The sequence below is a fragment of the Argentina silus genome (genome assembly GCF_951799395.1).
Source record: "Argentina silus genome assembly, chromosome: 22".
NCBI classification, from domain to species: Eukaryota; Metazoa; Chordata; class Actinopteri; order Argentiniformes; family Argentinidae; genus Argentina; species Argentina silus.
Genome location: NC_139676.1, coordinates 6,989,217 through 7,008,390, shown reverse-complemented (window position 1 = coordinate 7,008,390; position 19,174 = coordinate 6,989,217). Strand labels below are relative to the sequence as shown.

Genomic DNA, 19,174 nt, shown 5'->3' with positions numbered 1-19,174 from the left:
TCGTCATTGACTACAGGGGAGGCTGGTGGAGGTCAGAAAAAAATCGGAGGACGGGCTCTTTGTAGCGCACGGAACGGAATGAGGAATGGTATTAAACACATGTTTGATACCATTCCCCATTTTATTCATTACAATGAAAACTAGTAGCAGATCTTCATTCACTATCAGAAGGAAACTGGCCCCCCTCCTCGCTGACTCATAGTGAAACTGGGTATTTGTATATCTTGCCTTGGGCAATGATGCACAGCCTTCCTGACAGGAAACTGGCGCTGCCCTGGCTTGTTATGGGAAACTGGGCATCATCATAACTCCATTGGATGGGTGTCTATGTGATGGATGGATGTCTATGGGATGGATGGATGGCTGTCTATGGGATGGATGGATGGATGGATGTCTATGGGAAGGATGGATGGATGGATGTCTATGGGATGGATGGATGGATGGATGTCTATGGGATGGATGGATGGATGGATGGATGTCTATGGGAAGGATGGATGGATGTCTATGGGATGGATGAATGGATGGATGGATGTCTATGGGAAGGATGGATGGATGTCTATGGGATGGATGAATGGATGTCTATGGGATGGATGGATGGATGTCTATGGGATGGATGGATGGATGTCTATGGGAAGGATGGATGGATGTCTATGGGATGGATGGATGGATGGGTGGATGGATGGATGGATGTCTATGGGATGGATGGATGGATGCCCTATTCATTGACTGTCTATGGTAAATGGTGCTGCAGTTCCAGGAAAGTTAGAGGTTCACTGAGCTTCTCTCATCTCTTCCTGGAAAGGCTGGCGTGACGTCAGGAGCCAGTTGATGGGGGGAGGATGGGGGGGATGGGGGGAGGGGGACGGGGAGGGGGAGGGGGAGCAGGGCCCAGGTGATTGGTGCTTACTGCGTCAAAGCAGATTAATGGAGCACTGTCACAGTGTGTGTGAATGAGCGGGGGCGATGGTGGGGGAAGGATACACACACTCATATACTAGTACACACACACACACACACAAATGTACACACTCATACACCTGAAAACATCAAACGTCACACTCTATATGAAAATGCAGGGGAGGACACAAACACAAACACACACACACACACACACACAAATATTTCCAGTAACGTCATCCTCAACTACCTACGTCTGAGTGAGTCACATTACATTACACAGAGCCGCAGATGGGTGCATGTGGGTGCAGAATACGCTAACGGTCATTGTGTGTGTGTGCGTGTGTGTGCGCACGGCAGAGCAATGCAGATGCAGAGTGGGGGAGGGGTGTCGTCGCCGCAGCATCTCGACCTTGCAGTGGGAGTCTTGTGATCAGTGAATGAAAGGCTCAGCATCAGCACCATTCTCTCTCTCTCTCTCACACACACACACAAATACACACAGACACACACTCACACACACAGACACACACACACACACAGACACACACACACACAGACACACAAATACACACAGACACACACTCAGACACACAGACACACACACACACACAGACACACACACAGACACACAAACACACACAGACACACACACAGACACACACTCACACACACACAGACACACAGACACAGACACACTCACTCACATACACATATACACACACACACACACACAGACACACACTCACACACTCACACACACTCACACACACACACACACACACACACACACACACACACACACACACACACACACACACACACACACACACACACACACACACACACAATGCAGTAAGAAAAGCTGTTCTCCCAAGGCTGTGATAAAACACTCTTTGTGAATGAGAGCCAGAACGCTGACCGATCCATTCAGAATACCGGTGGGAAAGGAAATTCTGAATTCAAATCTGTTGTTGGCACAGCTGTTACTCAGCCACAGGGGGTAGGGAAAGTGTCCCTGTAAACCTGAAAATAACAGGTCGCCATGTAGGCTATGCCACCTAAATCACTGAGCTCTCACTGCCAACATAACGCCTGTGGGCAATGCTCCACTCCTTTCCCTGAAGTGCGCCCTTGTCTAATCCCCTACTTGTCGGTAAAAGCATAGGATTGGTGTTAAGAGTCCATGCTTAGGCCTACACCAACCCGTGGCTTTTAAGTCCATGCTGGGGGAGTACGCAAGTGCACGAGTGCATAAGTGCACACTTCAGGGGACAAGGTGAAAAGAAGTGGGAGCCAGAGAACAGGTCAGTGACAAGACAGGATAGAGATGTGCTCTAATGTTGCCATGTTCCTATGAACCCTCCTTTGATGCTTGATGTTTGGTACCATTCCTCATTCCATTCCATTCCATTCCATGCATTACAATGAGCCCGTCCTCCGATTTCTACCTCCGCCAGCCTCCCCAGGTTGTAAGCTACTGTGCTGCTATCTAATCAGATGACGAAGCTCTCCCTCAAACGCAACGCCACGAGGATGAAGATGATGGCGAAGGTGAGGAGGAGGAGGAGGAGGAGGATGGGAGAAACCTTCAATCGCCAGGGCTTAAGAGGGGATTAACACCACAACAGAGACGTAAGCCATCTGTCCACGGCACATCCAACAGGCCAGACAGAGGTAGGTAGACTGGCAAGGCTGAAGTACTATTACTACTACTAATAATAAACTTTATTTGTATAGCACCTTTCATGCTTAAAATGCAGCTCAAAGTGCTTTACATTTGAAGCATTAAAACAAGAACATAAATATGGCATGAACAAATAAATACAACAGCATAGATGAAAATAAATTAAAACAAATTAGTAGAAATACATTAAATAAAATGAAGAAAATAAAACCTTGTTCAGGGGATAAAGCACAAGCTAAAAATGGGTTAGCTAAAAGCCTTCCAGTAAAGGTATGTTTTTTTTTGTTTTGTTTTTTTTAATGTCCTCAGAGCCTGCCTGTTTGATATACATGGGCAGGGCGTTCCACAATTTCGGTGCATAATACATGAAAGCAGCTTCCCCGCTTTGTTTGCGGAGTACTTTGGGCACGATTAAAAGACCAGCATTGGAGGATCTAAGGGCTTTTTGTGGTTGATAGGATATTAAAAAGTCAGAGATGTATGAAGGTGCTATGCCATTAAGAGCTTTGTAGGTAATTAAAAGGACCTTAAAATCAATTCTAAAAGAAACAGGGAGCCAGTGCAGTTCATCTAAAACAGGAGTGATGTGCTCTCTCTTCTTGGTCTTAGTTAAAGTCTAGCGGCAGAATTCTGTATGAGTTTCAATGTCTTTACAGACTTTTTTGGGAGACCAGTAAAAAAGGCATTGCAGTAGTCTAACCTGGTAGTGATAAAAGCATGAATTAGTTTCTCAGCATCCTGTTCTGTTAAAAATGGCCGTACTTTGGCAACGTTTCTCAGGTGGAAGACTGCTGTCTGGGTCACTTTACTAATATGGGGTTTAAAACTTAAATCCGAATCTAAAATGACACCTAGACTTTTAACTTGTGATTTGGTCTGGTGAGCCAGGCTCCGGAGCTTACTAAAAACGGTGTCTCTCTTTGATTTTGGTCCAAGTAAAAGTATCTCTGTTTTATCCTCATTCAGCTTTAAAAAGTTGTCACTCATCCACTGATTTATGGAGGTCAAACAGGCAGTCAGGGAGCAAAGGCTGTCTGGGTTTGTTGGCTCACCAGAAATGTATAGTTGGGTATCATCTATGGAAATTAACATTATGTTGACTAATGATGTCATCTAATGGATGCATATACAGGGACAATATCAGAGAGACCAACTCACTTCTCAAGGCGGTGAATTAAAATGTTATGATCAATGGTGTCGAATGCTGCACTCAAATCTAAAAGAATAAGGACTGACACTTGGTTTAAGTCAGTAGCAAGTCTAAGATCATTTACTATTTTGACAAAGGCTGTTTCTGTGCTGTGACTGGATCTAAAACCTGATTGGAATTTCTCTAGGATACTGTTTTCATTGAGGAAGGTTTAAAAAACACTTTTCCAAGTACTTTGCTCATGAAGGGTAGGTCAGACATAGGCCTGTAATTACTAAGGACAGTATTATCTAGATTTGACTTTTTAAGTAGAGGTTTTACTACAGCAGTCTTATAGCCTGTAGGAAATATACTTGTTTCCAATGATCCAGAGCACATGGTGAGGAGCTGGTCTGAGTTACAATTTTGCTGAGTTCAGATTGCGTAATATTGCTAAAAAATCTCAATTTCGGGGGGCTGTTTTTGGGTGTGTCACCAAACTTATTAGCTGTATTAGCAATGCCCACCCCTATAGAGGTGACTTTGTCTTTGAAGAAGCTTGTAAAATTCTTCACATTTCAAAGCAGATGCCTGACTGAGTGCGTCAAAGGGGGTTGGATTTAGTAGTCTGTCAATGGTGGAGAACAAAACCCGAGAGTTTCCACTATTCTCTGTAATAATTTTAGAGAAGTAGGCTAAACCTGGGAGGATGTGGGTCAGGTCATGGCAGGATAGCTGGGTGGTGGCGGGCACACATGGTGATGTCACACTGAGTTCTATGTTCTATGTTCTATGCTACAGCACCATGCCAGGCCAGGGGGTGGCAGACGGGTCGGCGCCAGCACAGCACTAACCTGGTTTAGAAAACAGGGGCCGGGCGGTACACAGAGAAATGCTTTAGTTGTCCTATTTACTCACAGCAAACGATGGGACAATGGGGAGCAGAGCTCAACCCGAGCTAGCAGGCTACATCCAGCCTTAACCTGAATCAAGCTAGCAGGCTACATCCAGCCTTAACCTGAATCAAGCTAGCAGGCTACATCCAGCCTTAACCTGAATCAAGCTAGCAGGCTACATCCAGCCTTAACCTGAATCAAGCTAGCAGGCTACATCCAGCCTTAACCTGAATCAAGCTAGCAGGCTACATCCAGCCTTAACCTGAATCAAGCTAGCAGGCTACATCCAGCCTTAACCTGAATCAAGCTAGCAGGCTACATCCAGCCTTAACCTGAATCAAGCTAGCAGGCTACATCCAGCCTTAACCTGAATCAAGCTAATAGGCTACATCCAGCCTTAACCTGAATCAAGCTAGCAGGCTACATCCAGCCTTAACCTGAATCAAGCTAGCAGGCTACATCCAGCCTTAACCTGAATCAAGCTAGCAGGCTACATCCAGCCCTACCCTACTTCTTATCTCCATGGTTCAATGGTGACTATCTTTTAATGAGGCTGGAGAGATTTGTGGTTGGTCTCACTCTTGAAATGGGAATAGGGTCAATGACTCTAGACCCTTGATAAGAGATAAGAGACTAGGTTCTAAAGCACAGGTAAACACCAGCTACCAACTAATGCGTGGCAGGTGTGTTTGATTAGGCATGTTAGAGGCCTTGTTCACACACAGACCTGCTGCCCGTTTGGCACGGGTTCAGACACCTTGCAGAGAGCGAGAGAGGGAGCGACACAGAGAAAATTGTGTGTGTGTGTGTGTGTGTGTGGTGGACCAGCTCAGTACAGCGTTGCCAGGAGCGGTTGTTATTCCCATAATCAGACCGCGGTAACATGCATACGGAACACAGTTATGTCATCGATGGAGTCATGGAGTCGTTTCTGTAGCCAATCACACGCCCTGCCCTCGCCCAAGGGGAGTTGAGTGCCCAGTGCACAAACGACTGAAACAAACCCCCTTTCCCTAAAGATTCCATGAGCAATTCCCCCTTCCCATTGTTCCTCATTAATGAAAGGGCTATGGTTGGAAGAGAGGCCAAAGCCTCACCAGGGTTAAGAACACATAATCTAGGCTACTCTCTCTCTATCTCTCTCTCTGTCTCTCGCACACTCTCACTTCCCCCCCCCCCCCCCCGTCTTTCTTCCTTTCTTTCTTTCTCCTACCCCCTCTTTCTGCATTTGCTCGGTGCTTTGTCTGATACAGAACCACAGTACAATAACCCCTACCACTCTAACTCCAAGCCTTTCTCAGCAGACACTCCTGACTGACCAAAAGCATAAAGCCTTCATCCAAAAAGACATCAAAAGAGCACAGCATCATCCCTCCAATGACGTCAATCCCAGAAAATATTTTACTTCTGTTCTGACATGTGCCATGGAAATGTCCGCTGGCCTTTCTATGCCACACACGGTTTTGGCAAGCCAACGCTCACTCACTCCCATCCTCCCCTCACAGCCACACACACACAAACCACGTTTTCCAATGGCATCTTTAACCGTCAGCGTTTTTCTGTCTAGAGAAAGAGGATTAGACTAAAGCGGGCATCACCCCTGGCCTGTCTAACCTTGCCCAGATGTGCAGCAGCAGGCTGGCAGAGCTCAACACACCCTCCGTTCCAGCAGTAATAGGAGGACAGCCACAGCACGAAGGGTGCTAGGTCTTTGTCCTATCAGAGGGCAGGATGGAGCTCACTTTACACTTACTGGTGTTTAATCCTCTCTGGTCTACACAAGTGCCTAGGGTCTAGGGAGTAGGGAGCAGTGCCTAGGGAGTAGGGGCTAGTGCCTAGGGACTAGGGAGTAGGAAGTGGGGGCTAGTGCCGAGGGAGTAGGGAGCAGGGGCTAGTGCCTAGGGACTAGGAAGTAGGGAGTAGGGGCTAGTGCCTAGGGAGTAGGGGCTAGTGCCTAGGGGTTGACTTGGGATTCAGGGTGTGTCTCTGCTCTGCCCTCAGCTGAGGCTTTCACTTCCTCTATGCCAGTGTTTATTTCTGTGTCCCGTAGCAATGATGTAGCATGTGCTTGTTTAGCACACCCCCCCCAGTAACATGTGATAACAGGCTAGGCTAGGTTACAGCTGATTAGCACACCGGCTCCATTTACATGGGAAGGCTAGCGGATTTGCACAGCCCCTCCATTCACTTTACATGGGCAGGTTAGGCTAGGCTAGGCTAGGCTTACGTTCTTCTAATACCACTGGCCTCAGGAGAGAGGGGTGGTTGGGGGTGGTTGCGTCAGAGAGGAAGAAGTTGCCCTGACCACTAAACACTGGCCTAGGGTCAGATCATGTCTTTATCCCTCCTAAATGATAGGGTAAGGATTGGAATAGGGTAATCTGATCCCAGATGTGCGGTTGAAAAGAACTTGCTCTTGGGGCTGAGACAGTAGAAACAGGGGTCGTGTCTCTTCTGAAGTCCCCACATTCATCCCCTTCTTCCTCCCTGGGGGACACTATGTCATGGGGCTCCGTGACGGGCGGGGGGGTGATTATAGCAACAACAACATCGGCTCCACTTCCTGTTATTGTGGCGACGGCACGGCAGGAGTCTGGACTGGGACTGGGGGAGCAGGGCTGAAGGGGGGGCGGGGGTCGGGGGGCTAGGACAATAAATAGTACATGGCCCACCAAACAACCATGTTATCCATCCATTGTTGTTTTATTTCCTCCCTCTAGAACAACATTAAACTCACGGTGAGATGTCAGTGGAGGGTATGAAAAGTGTGTGTGTGTGTGTGTGTGTGTGTGTGTGTGTGTGTGTGTGTGTGTCCTGCCATGCCCTGCCCGTGACATTTATATGTGTGGTATGTACTGAATTCAAACGCCCCGGTGAGCTGTTGTAGTACAGCACAGCTATGATGATGGACACAATCTTCAGAAGAATGGCATTGGCTTACTCGCGTCAGCTGAGTTCTCCCAAACTGGAGGGGAAGTTAAGAGTTTCCTATTGCTGCAGTTCTGCGGTCGGCGGTTCTCTAAAATGGCCACGTAATCTGTCACTTTCTCTGGAGTTGCTGCTGCTGCTCCAGGCAGCGGTGTGTTCGCTAGGCCTGTCATTCCCCCCGAACTGACCGTCAGGAATAGAAACAGTCATTTCTAAACAGACGCCCAGAAACTAGCTTGAGTCCCTCAAGACAGCAGTCTAATCTTTTTCTAGCAGTCATCAGTTCAGTGTTTCCTAACATTTCTAGTTACATGTCTTCAAAAGGGGCGTAAAAGGTCCTTGAAGAAACTACAAAGGTTCCCAGCACCACGGTTTTCACTTTAGACCTGTCACTTCTGATCATTACCATCAGGGGCGATAGGTACTACATGTTATAACTGTGTTGTTCAATCCGTTTGTTTTAAACCAACAGACACAGCCGAGGCATCGCTATGAGACCTGTTTGATGCAGCTAACATCAGAGAGAGACGACAGAGGTGACACGGGATCTTCCGGAACAAAACAACAGCCGGGAGACAAGATAGAACCCAGACTGATCATTGTTGACGCTTACTGTACATTCCTTCCTGGTTCTTGCCCAATGACAGAGTTGCTAGAGCCTCACACCTCACATGGGAGCTTAGGGCTCAATAGGGTAAAGAGGCCTTGTATGTCATCTAGAGCAAGGGAAGGTATTTCCAAGGTTTAAAAGGTAAAGACTCTGGAATGCAGCACTTCAGTTGCACCCCTTAAGACTGAGGTATTTCAAGAGAACGGACAGTTTGTTTCCAAACAGTGGAGTAAAGAGGAAGGAGAGGTTAATAACCTCAAATTAATATATTATTTTGGGAAATCTTGCATAAAAGGAAAGAGAGAGGAAGAAAGAGAGAGAGAGAGAGAGAGAGAGAGAGAGGAAGATGGAGAGGGGGAGAGAAAGAGAGAGAGCACCACATTCCACCCAGCAGAATGTCAAACATAATCTAAACGGCAGAAGAGAAACCGTTATTGGCTGACAACTTTCAACAGCCTATTGAGGAAGAGCTATGCGGAGAGAACAACATTGCACAATCGATAGCCCTACCCAAACAAAGTGTGTCCGCACTCAAAATCAATCTCTATAAGAACGCATTCATCGCACAATGCACCTATTAGTGGAAGTGAAAGCCTCAGCTGAGCACAGAGCAGAGACACACCCTAAATCCTAAATCAACCCCTAGATCCTACTCCCTACGCACTAGCTCCTAGCCCCTACTCCCTACGCACTAGGAACCTGCCCCTAGACCCTACTCCCTAGACACTTGTGGAAACCAGAGAGGATTGAACACCAGTAAGTGTAAAGTTAGCTCCATCCTGCCCTCTGATAGGTGGAACAGATATAAATAGACATTTGGCCATGTTGCTTAGCCTAGGCTTAGGCCTATCCACTCCTCTCAGATCTACACAACTGTACAGACGGTCCTAAGGCTTGGTTTGGGATTCAGGAGCTGGAGTGCTGCAGGGCTGTGTGATCTCACTGGGGTGTCAATAAGAGCAGCCATCAGCCGCTGTTTTACACCATTCGGTCCAGGCTACCCTGCAGTGTCTGCAGTCCGCCCCCACATACACAGTTTGAGGTATTGAGTGTGTAGAACAGGCAGATGAGGCTAAGATGTAACATACTAAACCATATATCTCTTCCATGTGCTCCTATTCTATCCAGGGCAAGCCAGGCCAAGCCAGGCCAGGCCAGGCCAGGCCAGGAGCCAGCCCTATACTAAGGAGATTTACCTCCACTGCTCCAGAAGAAAACCCATTTCAGGGAGAAAATAGCACCTGCATATGCATACATAAAGAGAGATTCTGCGATTAATCCAGGGTTCTCCCCAAAGAATGTTAGTTAATTCAGCGTTTTAGCAGTATTTTCAGCGCATTTTGACATAGAATAAAACACAAGTGGATTTTGATAACGCAATCCGGCGCCACCTTGTTCAAAACGCCTGGGGAGAACCCTGAAATCTAACTCAAAAGGGTTTAATTCCCGTAAAACGAGGCTTGGATTGAACTAAAGCCTTGCAAACATATAGCCATATAAGCCATATAAGCCTTATAGGCTTAGACACTGAAACAGGATTGGCTAACGAGCGTGATGAAACTATTTCCACCTTGCTACATTATACGCAACACTGTCATCAGGAAGTAACACAACCACTAATGAGAGCATGATCCACTGTAGTGTTGCTTAGTGGGTTAACATCCGCTTCCCAGCTCCCCAGACTCCTGTGTTGTCATGTAGCTACTGTGTGTGTGTGTGTGTGTGTGTGTGTGTGTGTGTGTGTGTGTGTGTGTGTGTGTGTACCATGAAGAGGCTGTGTGTGTGTGTGTGTGTGTGTGTGTGTGTGTGTGTGTGTGTGTGTATATATACCATGAAGAGGCTGTGTGTGTGTGTGTGTGTGTGTGTGTGTGTGTGTGTGTGTGTGTGTGTGTGTATATACCATGAAGAGGCTGTGTGTGTGTGTGTGTGTGTGTGTGTGTATATACCATGAAGAGGCTGTGTGTGTGTATGTGTGTGTGTGTGTGTGTGCGTACACTGTGGAGACTGTGAGTTCGCCAGTGTTTTTCCACTGAACCCTCCCTGACATCCCTGCTCCACTGTCCTCACTAGGCTGAACAGAGGGAGAGAGATGGAGAGAGAGATGGAGAGAGGGAGAGAGAGAGAGAGAGAGAGGAAGTGGAAGAGGAAGAGACTGGAAGAGAGATGGAGAGAGACAGACTATAGCTCCCGCCTTTGTTCTTAACACATGCCTTCACCTCTGTGTGTGTGTGTGTGTGTGTGTGTGTGTGAGTGTGTGAGTTCATACTAGAAGCCTACCAGGGGAGGCTGGTGGAGGCAGAAATCGTAGGACGGGCATGGAATGGAATGGAATACCACTGCTCACTAAAAGCCCAGATGCACAAGTGCTGAATTTTTAACAGCGCAAATGGACTACCAGCAACTACCAGCTGTGGAACTTCTGTTCAACATGGAGCCATCTGGCTCTGCAGGGACAGGAGTGGAGGGACAAGGTGATGCAGTGTCTGTATAGCTGCTTGAACAATGTTCAGACTACCATCAATGGCCTGAGATAGGGTGAGCATGGTTTAAGATGGTTTAGAATAAGTGCGTACCTGATGTCAGATAGATTCTGCGCAGGTCTATGCAGATTCTAGAATCATCATACTGCAAATGGTTCGGTTAAATGCCCCAACAAGTATAACATAGTGAAGATCTGCTTATCCGTGCATAATCTGTGCAGCTCAAACATGCACAAAGACTGCAGTGGTCTGCCTGGCAAACACACCTAGAAAAACCAGCCCTGCATTACAACTAATGGATTTGTTATAGCCTAAGACAATCTCTTAACAGTGTATCGGGCAGCACCAGTGACAGCTCATATCATAATGCGGAGTGGTGTGTGTGTGTGTGTGTGTGTGTGTGTGTGTGTGTGTGTGTGTGTGTGTGTGTGTGTGTGTGCTGTCCAAGTTCAACCATTTCCAGTTCAACCATTCAAACAACCAGCCACCAACCATCGTCAAGGTGATCCCAGAAACCCATTTATAACACCCAACCATAAGTGTATGTAACATTCACAGAGAGGTCACAGGCAGGTGAGAGAGAGAGAGAGAGAGAGAGAGAGAGAGAGAGAGAGAGAGACACACACACACACTTACCGCCATCACCAGCTCAAAGGGTTGCTTGTACACCCGTACGGGCGACTGGTACTTCTGCACCATGGTGGGAACCACACTGGTGCCAACAACCTGATCAAACAAAACAAACAATCTCAAGTTAGCACTTACATAACTTTAATCACATCATTAGCTAAGCCCTTGGTGAGAGGAGGGGCCAGGTTTCAACAGATTGGGCTGCCAGGACAAAACAAACATGGCTGAAGGTGCCAACAAGCAGTATTATTATTCTGAATGGACCTACGGGTAGTGTGTGTGTGTGTGTGTGTGTGTGTGGGTGTGTGTGTGTGTGTGCGTGTATGTGTGATAAAGGAGCTGGCTAGGAGCCTGGAGCTGTCTTCAGTGATAGACTGCATGAGGGCAGTCTCCTCTGCCGTGGGCGAGGAACCGTATCTCACTGATCAATGGATGTAGCATTTCTTCCCAATACATCACACACACACACACACACACACACACACACACATACATATACACACACACACACACACACACACACACACACACACAATTGCACTGCATAGGGATAGCACTGCCACACTAGGATAACACTAGGGACTGCTGCTGACTACCGGTAGTTACTTATTTCAAAACAAAACAAAACATAGAACTTAGTAGAATTATTTGCCGACAATTGCTCTCTGTTGCTCTCTGGGCCTTCCAAACACAATAAGGAGAGGCAGGATACCTGCCAAGACAAAGGTGCACAGCACACCTTGAACAGTGTGTTCAGTCAGTCAGTGTTGTTGTTTTAATCAACACACTGACGCATGTTGCATAACAGCAACAGTTGCATGAAGATGTCAGCAGCTGCGCTGCCAGGGACAGCATTGTAATAAGAGGTGTCTCGCAAGGGAGGCTGGGGGAGGCAGAAATCAGAGGATGGGCATATTGTATGGCACGGAATGGGACACATGTGTTTGATGCCATTTCCTCATTCCATCCCATGCATTACAACGAGCGCGTCGTCTGATTTCTACCTCCCCCAGCCTCCCCTGGTGTCGGCTCATAGCCTGGAACCAGACAGGAATTTGCTCCGTTTCACTTAGTTTGATTTGTAAAATTCTATATAGTTCCAGACAGTCTACTCAAACTACATTACTGCATTACTCTCGGGGATAAGGGGTGGGAAAGCAGACTATGGCATATCACAAGGCTACAGTACAGTAATAGTTGACTATTTCCATCTACATAGACTCCTCCAAGTACATAGACTCCTCCTCTACTGAACATCAATTACCGTCATTCTTTCAGAGGGTTGATATTTCCCTGTTGAACAAAAGGTCAAGTCAAAGGAGGTAGAAGACATGATGTTTCAACACAAACCACAACCAGACAGACAGTTCTTCCCTCCCTGTGATGTTAGGATAATAGGCTTACAGCACGGGGAAGCAGTCAGCAGCATTCAATGGATAATAACAAAAAACATTTAGCAGTCGCCACAGCTGAACCCTTCTAAAAATCAAGATTACTCACTAAGTTCCTGCTGCATGATGCTTTTAATGTTATACACTACATAGTACTGTCTTACACACACACACACACACACACACACACACACACACACACACACACACACACACACACACACACACACACACAGCAAGAGCTGGCTTGTAACGACACTGTCACTGCAATCAGAACATTGGATGAAACTGTCAGTGACAGTTGTGGCTCACTGCTGGTACTAGGTTTTAATAAAGACAGTGGTACTCACCGACAATGAATAATCGAGTTCCTACAAGATATGTCGATTCACTCCCGATACACTACGCTGTTCTTCGTTTCCTCTGGACAGGGTACTGCAGTCAGCTATTCCCATACCATTTGATTTCCACTTCGCCGGGTCGTTGTGAGTGATGACAGCTGTGACAACCAATGCTGCTGAACGCGTTAGCTGTTATGCTAGCTAGCTAGCCATCCATCAATCCTGATGCTGATGATGGCAACAACGACTCATCTTCACAACGGCACTCTAACCAGCATACGTTTGCTAACTACAGCAAACTGGGTTTTTCGCCAAGAAGGTTCCAGATGAATCGAGCTAAAGAGACCGGTGAAAGATCTGTTTGAGGGCAGGAGAGAGAGAATGAGTGTGTTTGACATGAGCCTCTCTCTCTCACACACACACACACACTCTCACTCTTTCTCTCTCTCTCTCTCTCTCCCCCTCTCTCACACACACACACACACTCTCTCTCTCTCTCTCTCTCTCTCTCTCTCTCTCTCTCTCTCTCTCTCTCTCTCTCTCTCTCTCACACACACACACACACACTCTCTCTCTCTCTCTCTCTCTCTCTCTCCTATTTGACAAGTGATGCTCCGCCCCTTTTGCACACAGTTTTTTCCAGGCGACGAGCGCGCAGCAGTGCCGCGTTGCGCTCACACAAAATTCCACTCGTCCTCTTTTCATTTTCACGTGAGCGAATGTCATTTCTTGTGTTGACTTTGAGATGTTTTTTGTTGTTGCATGTGGCAATGCCGGCATGACAGCTATCATCTGTCCTTTTGTTCTGTGGTGGCAACAGAGGATAAAGCGATGCTATGCAGAGACTATCACTGCTGTCGTTGCTGCCATCACCACTGCACCAATGCACAACGAATACAGTATTGAAAGCCTAATTTTGCACGGGTCATTCTCTTCCCTTAACCACATTGATCCTTCTAATCAAAAACATAATGATATTCATCTCATATTCAAGTCAATTATCATAGGCTGACAGAGCAGGGGAGTGTTTGATACCAGTCCTGATTCCACTTCATGCATTACAATGAGCCTGTCCTCCAATTGCTACCTCCACGAGCCTCCACTGACACAGAGAGACCATTTGGCTGACGTGTAATCTCCTATGTTAACGAAGTATACTTGGTCTGGAAGGGGGGCGGGGGGGGGGGGTTAATCTAATGGTCCTGTGGTTTGGATCAGATTGAACCTATCAGAACATACAGCAGAGCATGTCAATGGAGGCTTTGTAGGTGATCTCTAAAAGACACATGACTCCCAACTCTTCACTTTTTGACACAAACCAGATGTTGCCTTCAAGCTTTTTTTTGTTCAGTCTTCGGTGAAAATAGTCTACGGTAAGGTAAAATAACATGCCACCAGATGTTCTGTGCCATTCCCCATGGTGGAAGTGACCAACCCGCGGGCTGGAGACGACGGCCAACCGGCCACCGTCTTGGTGTATCGTCCCTGGTCTCCTGGCGACCTGAGGGAGATCGCATCAGCACTGCCGAAACTGGAACGGGAAGGGGGAGACAGACTTGCCCCTGCTCTTGAGCTGATGATTGGCCAATACAAACCCAACACAGACGAGATTTAAATAGTGTTAATGAGAGCCCTCGAACTGAAATGGACAATGGTAAAGGGCAGTCTATGACATGGAGTGATGGGCCGGTTTCCCAACACCAAGGGGCCATCACCGCATTGTGTGCACGGATTAGAGAAATCTTCCCTATGAGAATGAACTGGGATAAAGTCACCGGCTGCCGACAGAACGTGGGCGAGCGAGTGGATGACTATCGACTACGTTTCGAAAAGGTTTACGGGGATTATAGTGGCCGGAACAGACCGAACGGGGCTGACGACAGCCCATGGGAACAGCAGTGTAAACACAATCTGATAAGGGGACTGTTGCCTGACATTCAGGATTATGTGAAGAAAAGCTGCATTATCCATGAGACAGGCAGAATGAAAGATATCTGGCTCTATATACAACACCCTGAAAAAGTAGTCGAGGAGAAGGAGGCCAAGAAGGATAACAACAAAGAGAAGAGGGAAACAAGACTACAGCTGGTACAGACGCAATTACAGCTGGCCCAACTGAACCACTTCTACAAGGCCCAAGGGAGGGGCAGCAGAGGGAGAGGGAGGCCCGAGGTAACGGGCGCGGACACGGCAGATACAATGACCATTCACGCGACAGGCCAACAGGATGCTATCGGTGCAAGTCGGAGGAACACTGGATCAGAGACTGTCCAGAGTCAGAGGGAGAAGGAGAGGGGCGAGGCGAGGCGGCCGGCCAATGATAGAATTTCAGCCACAACATTTCTGCTCCATTTATTAAACAAATAAATAAATAAATAAATAATCAAAGCTTAGCCTACATACATGTGCGTGCATTATAATCTGCATGAAGTTCGGGCACGAGCACCGAGGGACACTGACTAAGCAGAACAATATTTGATGTAGCTCAACACATCTGTCAAATCTGTCGCCTGAGTGCACACGTGTCAAACATCAGGATTTCAAATCACTATAAGTATATTTTATAACAGTTGTATGAATTACATGGCTGACTGGGTTTTAGCTGGGGACAGAGTTTATGCTTTTGGCCATAGACAGAAAGACAAAATCTAGGGACTGATCTTATGCTTTGGCAAAACACACACTGGACTGAGCCTATGCTTTATCTACAGACACTCAGTCACCAACACAGGATTCAGTTTATGCTTTGGCTGGGGAGTTGTAGTCATACACACATCCTAATTACTAAAGAGATTTAGCACCAATGGCAAAGGATGATAGCATTAGGTCTCAAAAGCACACTAGCCTGGCCTGGTCTGTCCTGCCTCAACCAAGGTCTGCCATCAAATACACACCAAGGTTACAGTAGAGGGCGGTTCAAACATCTCTCCTGAGACAGTTACTCTCAAGTGTTGAGATACAATAACCAAATCAAATGTTGTAATATACAGCATGTGATGTCATGCTGTATATTACATGCGCTTGTTTTGACGTTTCATTGTGGAGTGACAAATAAACTACTCAAACTGTTTTCTCTGTGTAGTGGATTGAGACTGCGTTAAAGCACTTCAAATAAAGCTAGTCAATACTCACATGAACACTGAAACAGAGACATTTAACTCATTTTGGAGGTTTATTGGTGACAAAATGTGACATTTAAATGAGAAACATTCATTGGCACTCAACAAGGAACAGCATGTACAAGTGTGATATTGACTTGGCTGACAGTTAAGTGGTTACAAAGCCCACAACATGGCTTCAAGGTCATAGCATGAATGGCAGCTTGGCATGGACACAGCAGCACCGTTGTTACTATAAGTCAGCAACTGACCACAGAAATAAACAATCGCAAGTACACTACTTGAGGAGACAGCAACCAGGACATGTCAGTGTCCTTTCGATGACTAATATTTAAAATCAGACAATTCAATTGAAAGGTTGACAGTTGGTAGACCCAGCTTGACAACTGCATAGGTCTTGAGGTCCCGGTCCAATAAGACACCAAGACCCTGAGGGCTTGGACACCACCTGACGCATCAAAGGACCGGACACAACAGGCCACACTGGGAATGGCCTCCTTCGGGGTTCAAACAAAGACAAGTCAGAAACTCATTTACTCAAGATGATAAGTGTTAAAACGTGTGGTTAAGTCCAAGTGACATGGAATTAATTTACTGACAAACATGCTTTTTTGGGGATCCACAATTCTGCCTTTGCGCTACACATTTCAACATACTCTATGGCAAGTGGAGGAAAAGGAACAGACTACTTACAAATAAGATGAAAAAAAACATTTGTGTGCAGTATCATACATGAGCATCAAACAGCTGGGTACATGCTCACACCTGCAACTGCCAAGGCAGGCCTCAGTGGGCCTACTCTGTTATAGTCTAGGTCCCACAGGACTAGCTGCAGCGTACGGTTCCAACACAGCAGCTGCCGCCCAGGACCAGGTTAGCTACAATCCAGCCGTTTCACAACTGTTAGAAAACTAGATTCCTCACATCCTCCACTAGCTTCCTAACCAATACACAGAGTTGGAGAAGATCTACATTCCACCCCTTAGATATTCTCCTCCAATGCTTTTGGAGAAGGAGCAACTGGAGGAATCACGTTTCTTAGTGACAACAGTCCACAAGCTGCTGGTACTTACCCTGCCTGTAACCCCATTAGAACACAGGCGAGTGCGAACCCTCCATTTTGGCTCCTTACTCGCCACCACACAGCTCTTCAATGGGTCCCTCAGCCTCCATTACATGAGAACTCCGTCTGCAGTTTGAGACATGATGGAACCCTGCCGATGGGAAGTGAACTGTATTAAAAAGACAAGGTCCGCCATTATGGGAAAGAAAATCCAAGCCGTGGAAGTGTAAAACAGCCACAGGAGCAGTCTAGCCAAATATTAGAATTGAAAGGGGAAAAGGAAAACAACATTTTCTATATGAATGTTTGTGTGCAGTATCATACATGAGCATCAAACAGCTGTGTACATGCTCACACCTGCAACTGCCAAGGCAGGCCTCAGTGGGCCTACTCTGTTATAGTCTAGGTCCCACAGGACTAGCTGCAGCATACAGTTCCAACACAGCAGCTGCTGCCCAGGACCAGATTAGATAAACAGTCTACAAGCTATGTACTTACCCTGGCTGTGTAATCGCACATAACAGAACAGGACTCCTGGATGTTGGCACCTTCATCGCTATGGTCACGCAGTTCTTCTCAATGAGTTTCACCCTCAATCACGTGATGTCAACTACAGAAAATTCTGACTGTAGTTTGAGACATGCTGTATAACTGCAGGTGGGAGAGACAGGACATTAAATATGTAACGGATAATCAACGATGAGGTGTGCGTTGACAGGAACAATCACCCCCTCCCCCCCCATTTCGGTGTCCCATGAAAGTACCATGCATTTACAATGGAACCTCAGCGCCCTCTACCGGCCATCGTTTCACTAATCCGTCTTTCATGACATGTAGCAAAGTTGTAAAAAGAAGAAAACATACAACGCGGTAAACGTCAATAATTACTGCATTCATTCATCAGCGAGACAAAGCAAAAGCAAGTTAACAAATTGTTAGCTAGCTAGCTCGCAAGCCAAGTGACCCCTGCAAGTCCTCGACGTTAGCTAATTGTTGTCCTGGCTAGCTAACTTTTTGAAAGGCAATACACGAGGCAGCCAGTTGAATAGGCTAGCTACAAACAATTTCTTACCATATCCTAATATATTTTCCATGCGTGTAGCCATCTTCATCCCTTAATGTCTTTAGTTAGCTCACAATTTACTACATATCGGAACAAGGTACAAAGCGCTACGGGTGCACTCTCACAAGGACGGCGACAAGGCGTTGTTCCGGGAGAAATTACAAACAGGGTTCTTGAACGAGAAATGAACCAATCACGGATGTCGAGACAATCATGGAACGTGTTGCGGCATGGGATATGTAGTTGTTAGTGATGAGATGTTCGGTTGTGTCTATCAGAATTAGAATTGGAATGCAGCATGATACCACAGAGTTGGAAAACAAAGTAAAAGAGAAGGAGAAGGATGATGATGATGATGATGATAGATAGATAGTGGTGGTGGGGCTTGGGGAGTAGCATGAGGCGGCTGAAGCAGAGAAGCTAACCCTTGTCAATGACCTTCTGAAGGAGTGGACAGATGCCAGGTTCCCTCACTGGGAAAGGTTCACTTTAGCCTGCTACATCATGTCACCTGTGTTATTGAGACGCTCTCTATAGTACAGTACACAGTCAAACCACAACACTTGGAACACGTGTCACTCACAATAAATAACAGTGGACCAAATGCTGCGTCCCATTTCTCCACCCTTCTCTTCAAGTGTGTACTGGTAGAAGAGCCCATGCTTGGTTAAATAAAGGATACATTAAAAACATGTGTTGTGATGATAAGGGGTGACATACAGAGAAGTTAAGACACACTTGAGCGCTCATGTTATAACATTTTATTGAACGCTTTAATTCTGAAATAAAACATTACATTGATGTTTAAAATCAACACTCTGTACAAAACCAACAGAACTATTCCTGTATTCAAAAGCATACTGGATATATAACAGGAAAATGTAACATAAATATATTATGTATGTACAAAATCTTCATTAACAAGTACAGTGAACATGAA

At 46.4% G+C, this 19,174-nt stretch overlaps 1 protein-coding gene and 1 long non-coding RNA gene across 3 annotated transcripts in view; both read right to left on the bottom strand.

Annotated features, from left to right (window-relative positions):
• The window catches only part of LOC310821487 (SEC14-like protein 1), a 37,178-nt gene extending 23,660 nt beyond the window's left edge, over window positions 1-13,518 (bottom strand). The window contains exons 1-2 of the mRNA XM_083693561.1: window positions 12,999-13,518; window positions 11,264-11,353 (exon numbers count right to left, since the gene is read on the bottom strand). Of these exons, the coding sequence (XP_083549687.1) occupies window positions 11,264-11,326 (63 nt within the window). The 5' untranslated portion in view covers window positions 11,327-11,353; window positions 12,999-13,518. The remainder of the gene's footprint in view (window positions 1-11,263; window positions 11,354-12,998) is intronic.
• A 2,643-nt stretch (window positions 13,519-16,161) lies between these two features.
• On the bottom strand, window positions 16,162-18,377 carry LOC310822101. Of its 2 annotated transcripts, none has more exons than XR_014554892.1 (4): window positions 18,244-18,377; window positions 17,670-17,822; window positions 17,182-17,340; window positions 16,162-16,605 (listed from the first exon to the last, which is right to left on the bottom strand). It is a non-coding gene; the product is annotated as an uncharacterized lncRNA (long non-coding RNA). The 2 variants fall into 2 exon arrangements; XR_014554893.1 differs by having other exon boundaries at window positions 17,182-17,322.
• Window positions 18,378-19,174: the final 797 nt, after the last annotated feature.